The 14,232-nt window shown below is 46.0% G+C and overlaps 1 protein-coding gene across 1 annotated transcript; it reads right to left on the minus strand.

The window, feature by feature from the left end:
* Window positions 1-1,680: 1,680 nt before the first annotated feature.
* On the minus strand, window positions 1,681-13,214 carry CDKL1 (cyclin-dependent kinase-like 1 (CDC2-related kinase); the record flags this gene model as incomplete). The annotated part of the gene is made up of 8 exons (XM_009584095.1): window positions 1,681-1,945; window positions 2,893-3,048; window positions 3,679-3,735; window positions 4,262-4,344; window positions 6,998-7,198; window positions 8,153-8,243; window positions 10,591-10,663; window positions 13,056-13,214. Coding segments are annotated over 8 exons (928 nt in total), but the record flags the coding sequence as incomplete, so codon positions are not given.
* Between the last annotated feature and the right edge of the window lie 1,018 nt (window positions 13,215-14,232).

Consider the following 14,232-nt stretch of genomic DNA (forward strand, 5'->3'; position numbering starts at 1 on the left):
TCAGGAAGAATATAGCATTTTTAGTCAAATTCCTAGCTTTGGTGGTAGGGGAGAGAAAGGCAGTAGGCGACGACTCCAAGAAAGCAGAGTTCATAATGATGTTTCGGACACGGCTGCCTCTGTGTAACTGAGAGTCTTGTCTCTTATCCCAGATTGTCAGCTTGTCCTCTGAAGGAAATGGTGCCACGCACCAGAAAGGAAAACGAAGAATATAGCATTTTTAGTCAAATTCCTAGCTTTGGTGGTAGGGGAGAGAAAGGCAGTAGGCGACGACTCCAAGAAAGCAGAGTTCATAATGATGTTTCGGACACGGCTGCCTCTGTGTAACTGAGAGTCTTGTCTCTTATCCCAGATTGTCAGCTTGTCCTCTGAAGGAAATGGTGCCACGCACCAGAAAGGAAAACATTTTGCGTCGTGGGGCTGATTCTTCTTGGTATCTCCTAGCACAGAGCAGGCAGGAACGGCATCCAGAAATGACGTTCCCTCCAGCCTGCGCTGCCCAGGGCTGTGTCCAGGAGCTGACTGCCAGGCGCTCTGCTGCTTACAGCGCCTGGGCGCTGCGGAACCTGGCACATGTACAGGGTTAGATGGCTGGATATCCATACAGAAAACACTGGAACGCCAGAGCCTTCTGAGCGTAACCAAAACTACCTATGGACACAACGTGCAAGATTAAAATGTATTAAATTATAATATGAAATAAAAGGTAGCGAGGCACATTCTGTAAGGATATGGCATCTGTCCCATTGAAATTGCTTTTCCTGTTGTTGAACACAGAACAGTACTGGGAAAAGAAAACATTTTTGCTCTACGTTTCAAGCAGAAAGAGCATGTTCCTTGCCCGGTAGTAAAACTTTATACAGTAAAACACATCCAGTAAATTGGAAAAACAAGCTATGTTTCTTTTATTCAAAATCAACACAATATTACATCCTGAGTTTACACAAAACCCAAGAATCATTCTAGTACATATGCTTAGGTAGAATTCCTGCCTGTGTCTGGCCAATGTTATAAATTATATTAGTGAATTATTTTCGATAAAAACAATTTCTGTAACACTACAGGCAAGTGACTTCACTATTGACAGAAACAGCAAATAAAAACAACCTTGTAATGCAAGGAAGAAACAGGCAGGAGAAACTCTGAAAAGACTAAAGAAACAACAGGTTTTATTCTTTATAGGTTCTTCCGGTAACAATGCGTGTTGAGCCTGCCATTAAGTCTAAGTCATTACCAGTACTTTTAATACTTTGTGATCTATAAATGCAGTACGTAAGACAGACGTATCTTTAACGCGGTGCTATTTCAGCAGGTTTATAACTAACTGGAGCAGTTAGGTAGCCTCTCTTCAGGCTTGGCTCCACAAACACATACATCTGTCTTCTACTCACACAGGCTATATGTTGACAACTTGCGGGATCAGTGACTTAGGCCCAGTCTAAAGCAGTACTGCTGTTCTGACACAGTGGGACTCTGATTTATTTGGCAAGGTTGCAGTTCTTCTGCCAAGTCTGAAATACAGGTGATAGATAGGCAAGAGTTTTCAAATTCATACTGTAAACACTGGGTTGCAGTAATCCTGAACCAGTATACAATCACGAACCAGTATACAATCACGAATTAAAGCAAAACAAATGTATTTGCCTTTGTACACGGAACACTGACTAACGTGTGCATCACTTTCCTTCCATTAGTGACCCAGAGTACAGTACTTTACAGACTGCTTTTGTGTATGTCGTAACATGTATTAATTTAGTTTTCCACCACTTATCCTCCGTTTATAAATTCTGCATGACTTGAACTTTGAACAATAAATAGTTTTTAATCCGCCATCCGGTTAGATGTTAGGGAAATGATAGTCTGATTTCCTCATTTTGCAGCAGTACTTCTTGCTGTCCAAAGCTGGCAGAACATTACTACTGGTTAACTGAGGCAGGCACTGTAACTAAAGGGAAAGTTACATAGTTTGTATTTGTTTGAAATGAGAATAAAGCATGCATTTCATTTTTCAAAAAGGAATAAAAGCTATAAAACTATTCATACTGGAATCCTGTACTTTTCAAACTAAGAGTCATGAATCTGGTGTTCTACAACTGGGCTGCAACCAGAACAGCTCATTAAAGGTATTTCTTCCTGTCATCCAGGGCAAGAAAAACATTAGTTATATCCTATGTCATAGAAATGGAAGAGGCGAATCAGTTTGATCCAGGAATTTGTATGCTGTAGCAATTCTCCATCCTACATCTCCAACTTCCCTGCATGTTCCCAGTTCAGTGTTACAGCTGTCATGGGGAATGTGGCTCACAGGACGAAGGAATGGCTGACCGACTCTCATCATGAGGCTGGATTTGGAGTCTTGGGCTGGAGTCTGGAAAGACTGAAATGGCAGGGAGATATTTGCTTGGCAACTCCAGTTGCAGAAACACCCAGTGCATTGTGTAATGTCTGGAACTGAGTAAGGGATCACATCCCACCAGCAGTTACAAATGGAACTGGGCATTTTTGCCATCTCCATAATTTGGGACTCAAAAGCACCAAACCGATCCCAGAGAACTCCAAATTAAACCAGCCACGCAAGCCCGTCCAGTTTGTTCAGCTATCCTGCTACACTTTGTCAGGAATGCACATTCCTGGATAAACCCCATCTTTCACATCGTTGTGCTGCTTATCCCCAGTGACTCAATGGAGCTGCAACGCAGAATTCAGTTTGTACTGAGTTACTCTTTAGCCAGGAGGTTCATTTTCTCCTCGGGCTAAAATTAAGATCAGTCCAATGCAGGAGCTCTCTCTCACCGTTAACCGCCAGCATGAGCCCACCTCCTGGGAGCCAAACAAGGAAAACCAGTCCTCTCCTTAGGCACAGAACACTAAACACTACTATGAAAATGTTACCCCTGGCATGTGCTTCCGAGTCAGCCTGGCTGGTTTCCGAGCTGTTTTTTCATGTTCTTTCCCCAGATCCGCCGCCTCCCTAATGCTGTCAAAATAGGGATGCTGCAACAGCTGCTCACATGTCTGCCTCTCTGCAGGGTCCATACGAAGGCAACCCTTAGAAAAGATGAAGTAAAGGATCACTCAAAATGCTCACAGGTCTGCACAATTCCAGCTACTCGCCACAGCCAACGAGTATTTGCACAGACACGTGTTTATCTTCTTTTTTTTAATGGATTCTAAGAGTGGCTTTTCAGAGCCAGAACGAAGCTTGCAAAGCAGCTAATACTGAACAATTGCCACAGGGCAGTAATAGAAATTGCAGCTAGAAGGACAGCTACAATTGTATGGTGTAGCAGACCATCAAGCCTCAAAAAACAGTTAAGCCAATAACTTTCATTTGAACTAGAACAACTTTCTTAAACAGGGGAATCCACTATGGCACTAGCTGTGTTGTTCCAGTGTTTAGCGTAGCCAGTACTATCCACAGCTGCACCTTCTTTTTCATGTCTCCATCCTCACAGTTTCCATTCACTGCATCTTAAAAAGGGAATAATATGTTTTCCACCTCCATGGTAAAGATGAGTGGATTAGAAGCCCTCTCCGAACCCCCTCCAGCTCTATTTTTCAATGAATCTCTGACAATTCAGTAGCCAACTCTCAAACCACTTACCAGCTGATAAGCAAAACAGACTGCATTTGCTAAGTCTCAGTGCAGAGCTCCTCCACTATCTGTAATTTTCTTACCTTCATGAGAGCTAAAGCAGAGTATGAAATATTAGGGAATTTCATTTCTAACGGCTCCTGGAGGGAAAAAAAACACATAAGTGTACTCATATTAGCAAGCTTTTCAGTCATCAGGATACAGCAAACCAGCTTTCCATAGCAACATGACCTGTACCTCACAAAATGCTTCTGTCACTTCATGCGCTTAGAGGGAACCTGCCTGGCATTACTGAGGATGGGTAGGTTGGCTGCTGTGCCACCAGAAGCGGGGAGAAGGAGCAGAGATTAAGCATTTGTTTGACTGCTTTTTTAACCGTATCGGTTAAAACATCATGAGAGGGGTTCAGCCACCTCCAAATATTTGTACATCAGCAAAGTAGAGGGCAAAGCTTTTGGATAGGGAAAAAATTTTGCACAGCAAAGGACTGGCCGAGTTGAGCAAGCGAGGCTTTTCCAGCTGTACTTCCAAAGCAGACAGCATGTGTACTCTGGGTCAAAAGAAGCAGGAACATTTCTCTGTCCAAACACTATGTCTCCTTAGCACTGCAGATAGATTGCTGGTTAGCGCTAGGCTCAGGGGAACTGCATCTGGAGGAGCTCTTACCATGCTTTCTGGGTCTGGAATTCTTACCCCGCTGAAGAACTGGTTGGTGCTGAACACTTGCTGGTGCCTGGGAATAAGATCCCCTTTGACCAAGAATAAAAAAAACAAAGTCAGATTAATTTGCTGGTTTTACAGTGCTGCATTGAACAAGCTTATATCCTCTATCAAGGCTGACACCATCCGAGAGAACATCTAAAGAGATGGACTATCATCAAGTGAGCTGATTAAATCTTTTGTGAAAACTAATGTCTACCTAGGACATCAGTGATCCCACAGCCATGTGACTGTGCTGAATGAAAGGCAAGGCCACACAGCGCCAGCTGCCCGCAGTCACAACTGCCCAGGGCCTCATGCTGTAAATAGCTCAAAGAAATTCAGCTGGTGGGAGTAGTTTTTGGAGCAGGAGTATTCAGCTGCTGTGCTTCTTCCAGGCTCTGAGTTTCTCTGCTGTGCAGCAGAGTGGCTTTTATGAACTGTGACCACTATAGCTGGGGGCCTTGAAAAATACATATTTCTATATATCTCCCCATGCCAAATGCCTAGATCCTATCACTGCATTATTTGAGTAACTGCAAATTTGGATTTGCACTAGCAAAAAGACCCCTCGGTAGAACACCAGGGAATGAGGTGGGCAAGGCACTAAGTTGCACAAACATGTCGGCTCTGTGTCAGCACCTGTACCTCCACTGTGCGCTGGCCAAACTCCAGATCTGTGTGTCGGTGAGTGGGGGAACGTGTCTCAGCATCATAGCTAGAGGGTGCTGTGCAAACACCTACCAGGATCTGAAACTCCAGCCATGCCACAGCACCGAGCTTCAGCCAGGGATCCTTCCCAAAGTGTTGAGCAAGATCAGATCAGCAGCTAATTCCCCTGCTCACATCAGACACGATGGGCCAGCCCAGGGCTCTCATGAGTAACTGGCAGGAGCCACTGTTTGTTTTGGAGGTGGCCGCACGGCAGCGTGGGCACGCTTTGTTGGTGTGGTCTGTTGGAGGGAGGGTGAGCAGGGCTCTGCCGGCCTGCTCTCCGCACTAATACTGTGTTTCAGCATTTTCAAAGGAAAAGGGTTCCCAAGAGGCAGCCTGTCTGCATAAACAATCGTGTCTTCTCTGACTGCTGGAAGGGGACAGGCTAACCACAAGTGTTGCAGCTTCATTAAAATTTAACTCATATTGGGTGAAATTCTTTTTGTACACTCCTGAGGATGTTGTCTAGAAAAGAGCTTAAATGCAGCACCAACAGGAACACTCTGTAGCTTTTCCCCAATGCAGCTTCATGGCCCTTTTTTGAAGCTTAGAGCAGCTCAGAGCAAGCAAAATGTTCAAATCAAATCCATAACAAAAGAGCCAGTACAATAGCCAAACCACCATAATTACACAGCTTTGACCAAGGAGCTTTTCTCTGTAAACACTGCCTCAGTCCATCACCTGGATCAAAAGGGAATTTCTTCTGGCTGAAACGCTATCATTAAAAATAGATTATAACTTACCTAACACTGGAGGCATAAATGTATTCTGGAGGATGAAGCAATCAACGTTGAACTATTTTCTAGCTAAGGAGCTTATCTGTTTAAAGCTATTAGTCACCTTTATAGTTTTATAAACTGCTCAGTAAAAATTACAATTCTCTGTTCATTCCAACAAATTTCAATTAAAAGTGGGGGTTTGTTCCTTTCCACTCAAGAAATCAGATGTTACACAGCAACATCAAATAGAATCGAGACTGGATTAATTTAAATGTTACACAGATAATGGCTCTTTTATTTAACCTCTGTTTCAAATCCGAAGTGGCTCCTAAAATTCCTTGGTGAATAAAGACAAACAAGTGGAACAGTCAAACTTCCAATGTTCACACTCTCTTTCCCAAGCACACAGCCATCAACAGGCACCTGCAACGTTTACGAGACCTCCAAAGCTGTGATGAACTAAATCCAACTATTCGTTATCTAGAAGCAAGGACCAATAGCTGGTACCAAACCCTGAAAGATACCTGGATCTTTCAAACCTTTATGCAAAACATTCCTGGTCCTTTCTGATACAGGCATCTCATTTTTCTATCTGTGTGGTGACAGCTGAAGATGTGGAAAGGACAGCAGCAGAGGCAGGTGTTTCCGTGCCTCCTGCGGGGCTGGCCCTGTGCTCCCCATACTCTGGTAGTCACCGAGCCACCCCAAAGGACCAGGTGGGGCATCCAGTGGTCACTTAACATCCCACATCTTTCTTAAACTGCCCAGCACCAGACCCAGCTTCCCACCTGCTGCTAAAGAGAGAGGAAGAACGGTTTCAGGCAGTTTGTAGGCAATGATGAATGACCCTGCTTACGCAGCCCTGCCCATTGTGAGCCTTTTAGCGACAGCCTGGCACTGCTGGCTCATACAAGCTGAAACCAATTCCACCCCACAGATCTTTCTCTGAAGAACAGTCACCACCCATGCGGATGCCAACTTCATTTCCCCAAATCCTGCTAGGACGTGAAGCAGCATCTGTTACTCCAACTACACAATCTCCTAACAAGATGTGCAGGTGTAAGTCATGCCAGGAAAACCCAGCTCCCTTTCAAGGACAGTAACACCTCAAATAAAGCCAGCACCTACTAAAGGGAGAGATCCACTAGCTAAATTCACCTCCTGGCTAACCCCAATTCCCACCACAGAGGAAACTCCTCCTGGGCAAGCTGTAGTCCTGCAAAGGCATCGGGAAGGCCGGGGCTCTGACCGGTGCAGAGGGGACACTTACCCAGGGTTCTCCGGATGAGGTACAGCTGGTCGACGTCAGACTTGCCAGGCCACAGGGGGACCCCGGATAGCAGCTCTGCAAAGACACAGCCTATCGCCCACACGTCCACGGGGGGGCCGTACTGGGTGTCTCCCACAAGTAACTCTGGAGAGCGGTACCACCTGGTAGCCACATAGTCTGTGTAATAATCACTCGGACCAGCTAGGTTGGGGTCAGGAAGGAGAGAAACAAACAGGAATGTGGGGTCAGAACGATGCAGACGAGCTGCCATCAGTTGTTACACATGTTGGGGCACCTTCTGGGCAGGCAACAGCTACAGGAACAGGATGAGTCACTGGCCACTAGCAGAACCCAACTTTGGAAACAAGATTTGGCAAAAATCAAGACCATATTTTTCTCCAGATGAAAATATGCAGAGCTCCACAGCAGGGCCCTGCACCAGCCAGTGGTCAGTTCTCAAAGCCCACGTGATTTGTCTGAACAAGAGCTAAAAAAAAAACAGATTAGGGGGTTTATTTACAACGGAAAATGTGAAACCATTGTTTGCAGAGACAGTCCTTCTGCCAGAGGGGCTCCTCCTGCCAGGGAACTCCAGCTGTGTCTCAGCATTGCATAAGCAACGGCTGGGCAGCTCCAAGATGCCCAAGGCCGACTTCCATCTACCAGCGCCAGCACCACCAGCAGTTCAGCTGCACCAGCAGGGAGCTCAGTCTGTTTACAGAGACACTTGGCATCGCGGTGTCTGGGCTAGCTCCCTTTAAGCTGGTTTGGGGATCTCTACCCAGCCTTTAGCAGAGCTTCTCTGTGAAAACACTGCCAGCCTTTATATAGGATGATTTACACGTGCATCAGACAAAGACAAGTGAGTCTTTAATGGTGTTTGAAAGCCTGATCCTCCACTTCATTTGAGCTTTGACATGTTAACAGTCCGTGTAAGTAGCAAGTCGGCACTCACTCAGTATGCGAGCAAATCCAAAGTCACAAAGTTTGATGACCAAGTGCTTTGTTATCAGGATGTTTTCTGGCTTTACATCTCGGTGGATGCACTGGAAACAGAAAAAAACAAGGTTTAACGTGGCGCTCAGATAAAGAACCTCTTAACTCAGCCACATACCCCTTGCACATTGTGCCAGGCAATCATTAGTCGGCACTCACTCAGTATGCGAGCAAATCCAAAGTCACAAAGTTTGATGACCAAGTGCTTTGTTATCAGGATGTTTTCTGGCTTTACATCTCGGTGGATGCACTGGAAACAGAAAAAAACAAGGTTTAACGTGGCGCTCAGATAAAGAACCTCTTAACTCAGCCACATACCCCTTGCACATTGTGCCAGGCAATCATTCAACAGCAGCTAAAGCCACGTCCTGCTGGGCAGGACAATTACCCTGCCTATACCCCACCTTTGGGATGAGACACTGTGCAGGCTCCCAGCTTCAGCTGCATAGCTCTGTATGACTTGGACAACATCGAGTTAGCTCCCCAGAACCAGCTGGGAATCTACTAGCAGGAGGAGCAAGGTTTGCACAGCAAGGATTGTTGTTAACCTGGCTCTCTGCAAATGCAACTCACTTGATACAGCTATGTGTAACACTCTCCTAATAAGGGACTCGGTTTTAGAAATATGTGGGGAGATCCTAATGAGAGGTGCGTAGCTCCTCTGGGATCAGTTCTTGGACGAAGTCCATGAACTGTATTTACTGATAATCTAGTAGACAAGCAAATGATTTTGCTGGCAAAGCTCGCAGAAGAGATGAGGGCTATGGTTTAGATATGGGACTTTATCTATCCTTGTAGATGCCAGAGCACACCTGGTATTCCCTCTACTCAGCACAAGTGAGACACATCCAGAGTTCTGTGTCCAGCTTTAGGATCCTCAGTAGAAGGAAGACATGGGCATACTGGAGTGACTCCAGTGAAGGGCCACTAAAATCATTACGGGATTGGGGTATCTGACATCCAAGGAGAGGATGAGGGAGCTGGGACCATCGTTCAACCTGGGATCTTATCAGTGTGTATAAACACCTGATGGGAAGAAGTAAAGAAGACCGAGCCAGGCTCTCCTCAGTGGTGTCCAGTGAAAGGACAAGAGGCAATAGGCACAAACTGAACACACAGGAAATTCCATTTAAACATAAGCAATTTTTTTTTTTTACTGTGAGGGTGGCCAAACACCCAGACAGGTTGCCCAGAGAGTCTGTGGAACCTCCATCCTTGGAGATATTCAAACCCTGACTGGAAAAGTTTCTGAGCGGTCTGCTCTAGCTGACCCAGCTTGAGTGGGAGGGCTGGACTAGATGATCTCCAGAGGTCCCTTCCAACATCAGCAATTCTGTGATTCTTGAGAAGTCACCTTGCCTGCTGAAGGTTCACAACAATTGAATTTGGGCTTGGGAGAGAGTTTCTGCTGATCAAACTAGCAGAGACCTTCATTTCTTCTGCCTATGTGTGAAATCACCAGGGTCTAGCTCACGTTGTCCCTCCCCTACCATCACCTCAGCACAAACACCTCGGACTTGTCCTAGCTAAGCTGGTGGTAAATTATTGTGTCTCCTCCTGAGGACTAAAATGCTGCTTGTTAAACCAGTGTTATGGAGTTCCAAAAAGGGCAGCTGCATAAAACCTCATTACCTGTGATCTACAGCAGGTCAGACTGCAGCATCTCATTGTTCCCTTGGCTTTAAAACTCCATTAAATCTTTCAGATTGAGTGGGGAAACAGAAAAAAGAAGAAAAATGACAAATCCTGGAAGCAGGACAGACCTATGGCCAAGTTCCTGTGGCTCAACTGAACATAATTCTCCCAGCAAACACAAAACACCCATTCCAGAGCGATCTCCTGCCCGACTCTTAAATCTCAAATATTGGCAGATAAACAAAAACAAAGACAATTACAGCTAAGTTTGCCTAAAGAACTTCTCCAAAAGTCTCCTTTCCTTCCCTGCTTCTTAAAGCATCCCCACCGCTTTCTACAAAATATTTGCCATGCATATTTCCCTCCAGAAAGCAGAGGAGGGGTTGTAAAACTGGTTTACTGTATCTAATTTTTGAAACCTTTTAACTGGTAACATGATTCAATGCCTATGACCATCAACAGAAGGACTTTCTGGAAAATCAGCAGCAGTTTGCTCAGGTCTCAGCTGATTAGATGTTAAGCCAGTTTTCTAAACGTCAGTTCTAATGGATGGCACAGGGAACACACAAGGATAGATTTCTGTTCAGCCTGGAAGCTTGTCTAAGGTCATTAGTGCAAATCATTCCTTGACAGCAAACCCAAGGGACCTGTGTGATAGTAAATGCAACTGTTGTGGGTATACACTAATATTTTAGACATATGTTTCCGTTGAAAACAGGAAATTTCGTAGAATCATAGAATCATAGAATAGTTTGGGTTGGAAGGGACCTTTAAAGGTCATCTAGTCCAACCCCCCTGCAGTGAGCAGGGACGTCTTCAACTAGATCAGGTTGCTCAGAGTCCCGTCCAACCTGACCTTGAATATTTCCATGAAAGCTCTGTAATCATGAATACGGCAACAGAATCTCCTTCTCCTCCAAAGCCATGTTACAGCAAGCGTTAGTGCTGTTTAGGGGACTTACATTGTGTTTATGGCAGAAGTTCACAGCTTGGAGGGTCTGCCAGGTTATGCTCTTCACTAGATGCTCCGGCACCCTGTTTTAAAAAAGCACATTTTTATTTTGGCCATTAAAAATAACTTCACTATTACAGGAAAAAGGAAGAGGAGGCTTTTGAGTGCTAACATTGTACAGAGATCTCTGAGCAAAACCATCAGGGACCAAGTCAGAAAACTCAGAGAAAAAACACTAGGTGTGTTTTCTTGCTATAAGTTACAAGAAATACATAATAACCCTCAGTTCGTTGATCTTCCACTGCAGGGAACCAGTCACGCTGGCCTGCTGATGGTGGAGGCTGTTTGTACCTCTTCCCGTGTTTCAGAGCTGAGGCTGAGCTCTGCCTGCACCTCCCTGCAGAACGCAATGCTTTCCTGTGAGGTTACCCTTCAAGCATCGCAGGAGCACCAAAGGGAATGTCAACACCACCTCCAAATCCAGTCAATGCAACAAGATACAAGGATTTACGGCAGCTAAGAGCATGCCAGAGTGTCTGGCACCACTCAGTCACAGCCAGTATGAGGCCTGCCAACTGCTGACCACACATAGTGCGTGCAAGTCCGTGTCAAATCCTGTCTTGTGGCTGTGCTTAGTATCCACGCTTCCTGGCAATCCTCCTGAAACGCCAGCAGGCACTTCTGCCTCTGCAACTGCTCGGAGAGTTGGAGCTGGGGGAGTATCCACGGTATAGATGCATACTCTGACTTGCAATGCTGTCATGTCATTGATTGTCCAGAGTAGAGAGGTGACCAAAATGGGACAGGGAAGGATGTTCCTACAAGAGTATAAAGCTCTACTTTGGTTTGCATCTCCTCTCCTTCCCTCCAATGGCTGGCAAACACTTCAGAGAAAGAAAACCTCTGTTAAAGATCCAGCCCCCTCTCCTCTCTTTCAGTTACTGTGCAACAGTTCTTAAACTTCCTTGGCTGTCTGTAACGGTCTTCAACAGCCCCAGGAAAGGCAGAGGTGACAATCGTAGCACTTTCAAGCTCAAATTCAATTTTTTTTCATGTGTTTAATGCTGAAAAGCTTCTGATTCATCATAAAGAAAAAAAACCCCAAACCCAAAACCAAAACAATATGCAAGAAGCCTGGCTTTTTCTTTAAGGCACCTTCTGCTGTCAGCGCTGAAGGTCTTGTGCTGACACTGCTGTTCCAATGCTAGAGTTTCCTTGCAGAAACATCCTAGAATGATGAGAGTGCTGCGCTGACAGCCTGACGAGGGGATGAAGTTGGTCAAATGACCTGGAAACATGGTGCAAAGAGGCATGTGTCCACCCATCTTAATCCTGACCACAAAAGACTTGACCATCTGCCGTAGCAAAGATCAAAAGCAAAGTATGCAACTAGGCATTACATGTTCGTTCACACTGGAGTTGTTCTGATGAATAGAAAGCAAATGTGAAGTATTTTCTTCAAAGAGGGTTATCCTCCTCTCTTCAGATTCCAGGTGAACAGGTTCAAACTGGGGTCAAAGCTGCTCACCAGCTCACAGAGCCATTTGCTATCAGCATGCCCCATTCCCTTTCTAGAGCTCCACATCAGGGAGAAAAAGAGAATAACAGGATCTTGTTTACTCAACCCCCAAATTGTCTCCTGCAGGCAATTCATTTAGCTCCAAGCCTGCAAAATGATTTATGAACTTCTGCTTAGCATTTCCACAGTACCAAGTCACTGTGAATAATTAGAGACAATGTATTTTAGTGGGAGTGTCATTTATAATGTGTCAAAGGAACAAACCCTGTCCAGGAGAATATTCCTTCTGCCTGTGTAGCTCACAGTTTGTGCAAGCGCCTGTTTAAAGAAGAGGGTATCTGACCTGGGAGTTCACTGAGGCTGTGCGGAGAGGTGCAAGCACAGCTCCTGGTAACTCCTGCCAACCAACACATACTCCTTAGTGCTGCAGCATGGCTAGAAGTCACTGGTCTGTTATACCGGCCATCACTGACATCACTACAGACTGTGTATTTGGGTGCTCAATGACACTGCCCCGGTGCCCACAGCCTGGGTCTGCACAGCCTCCCTCAGCGATGTGCAACACACCTGGGGAGCAGCGGGAAGGAGGGCTGCGTGCCCCCAGCCCACCTGCCCGCATCCCCCCAGCAGCCCTAACCTGTTCGCAGTGAGACACAAGATGCTCCCAAGCGACTTGGGTTTGCTGCTGCCGAGCCAGCCAAAGATCACCCAAATGCTCAGGCTCAGCGCTCCAGTCTCCTTGGTGAGCAGCACTGTGCAGGAACGCACGCAGGCTCATACGCAATTCTTTCGGACGTCATTGCTAAACCACAGTAACAGAGCAAGTCCTGGGCACTGGACTGAGAAACCTCTCCGGTAATTAATGAAATTCATCTGAAAACTCTGTAGAGCAGCAACGACATAGACACCCCCTGACTCCTTTGCTTAAAGCTCCCAGTGAGAAACAGGCCACTCACCCCCGGGGGTGCTTGTCCAGCTCATGGAGAACTGTGTTGTCGCAGTATTCGAACACCAGATGCAGCTTCCGCTTCCTCCTGAACACTTCCAGCAGGTTCACCAGGTTGGGGTGTTTCAGTTGCTGTAACACACAGTGGAGGGACTGGTTAGTTACTGCACTGGGGAGTGGGGTAAAGGTGGAGGGGACAGTGCTTTTACCCACAAGGATCTCAATTCCTTGAGCTGAAACCTTTTATACAAGCACAGCACGACATGAAGAAGCAGCTCAGCTACAGCTCAGCCTGTGGTGTAGTTATTTTAGGAACTGACCGTGGGCAACAAGTCAGCTTGGCTTCAGTAAGTGCCTCTTAGAAAAGATGCTCATAGATAAAGAATTCATCACAGTGCCCACAGCTATTCCGGCAGCGCCTTTCATTCTACGTATCCAGCCTTTGACTGCACCACAATGAAAAGAAGCTCTCCCTGGAGAATAGCTTGGGAAATCACACACGGTAAGAGCCTGTAGCAGGCAAACACACATTTAAGAGAAACCAAGAGCTCCTCTGAGTAAGTATAAGCAGAAGTAAAACATGTGGTCTCAGCTTCACCAGCTTATTGCCAGAATCCGGACGGGTTAATTAGGAGAATTTTTATTGCTCCTTCTTCTTCCTCTCAATCCACTTCATGTGCTCATACTAGGGCTTCCTCTCATGGGGAGCTCAGACAGCTTCCCACCACACATAAAGCCTGAGCACAGCACGGTTATTCAAATGCACCTTGCAAAAGGTGACGGTGGACATTACTGGAACGTCTCATTTTCTATTCTTTTGCCCACGTTTTGAGGGAGGGCTCGGAGAGGACTTGAACCAAGGGGCACAACACAGTGTTCAGAAAAGGAAACAAAGAAAAGCCAGACCTAACTCAGGAATGTTATTTATTTTCAGATGACTCATGGCACCATCCCCTCTGTTTGCAGGGTCCTGTATCCACGAGGGCTTTGCCTGACCAAGGCTTTAGAACAGACACATTTCTAAGCAAGGAGGCTGGAAAGGGCATTGCCTAGGAGTTACGCTAACCCCACCTTCTAATGTGCCTCTAACCCACCTGGAAAAGCCTGCAAAGGAGAAGGAAGTGGAGAGTCAAGACTAGAGAAAACTGTAAGGGGCCTCAACTGAGGAATGCAGCTGTTTGGGGAAG

The sequence above is a fragment of the Fulmarus glacialis genome, unplaced genomic scaffold (genome assembly GCF_000690835.1).
Source record: "Fulmarus glacialis isolate BGI_N327 unplaced genomic scaffold, ASM69083v1 scaffold8898, whole genome shotgun sequence".
NCBI lineage: Eukaryota > Metazoa > Chordata > Aves > Procellariiformes > Procellariidae > Fulmarus > Fulmarus glacialis.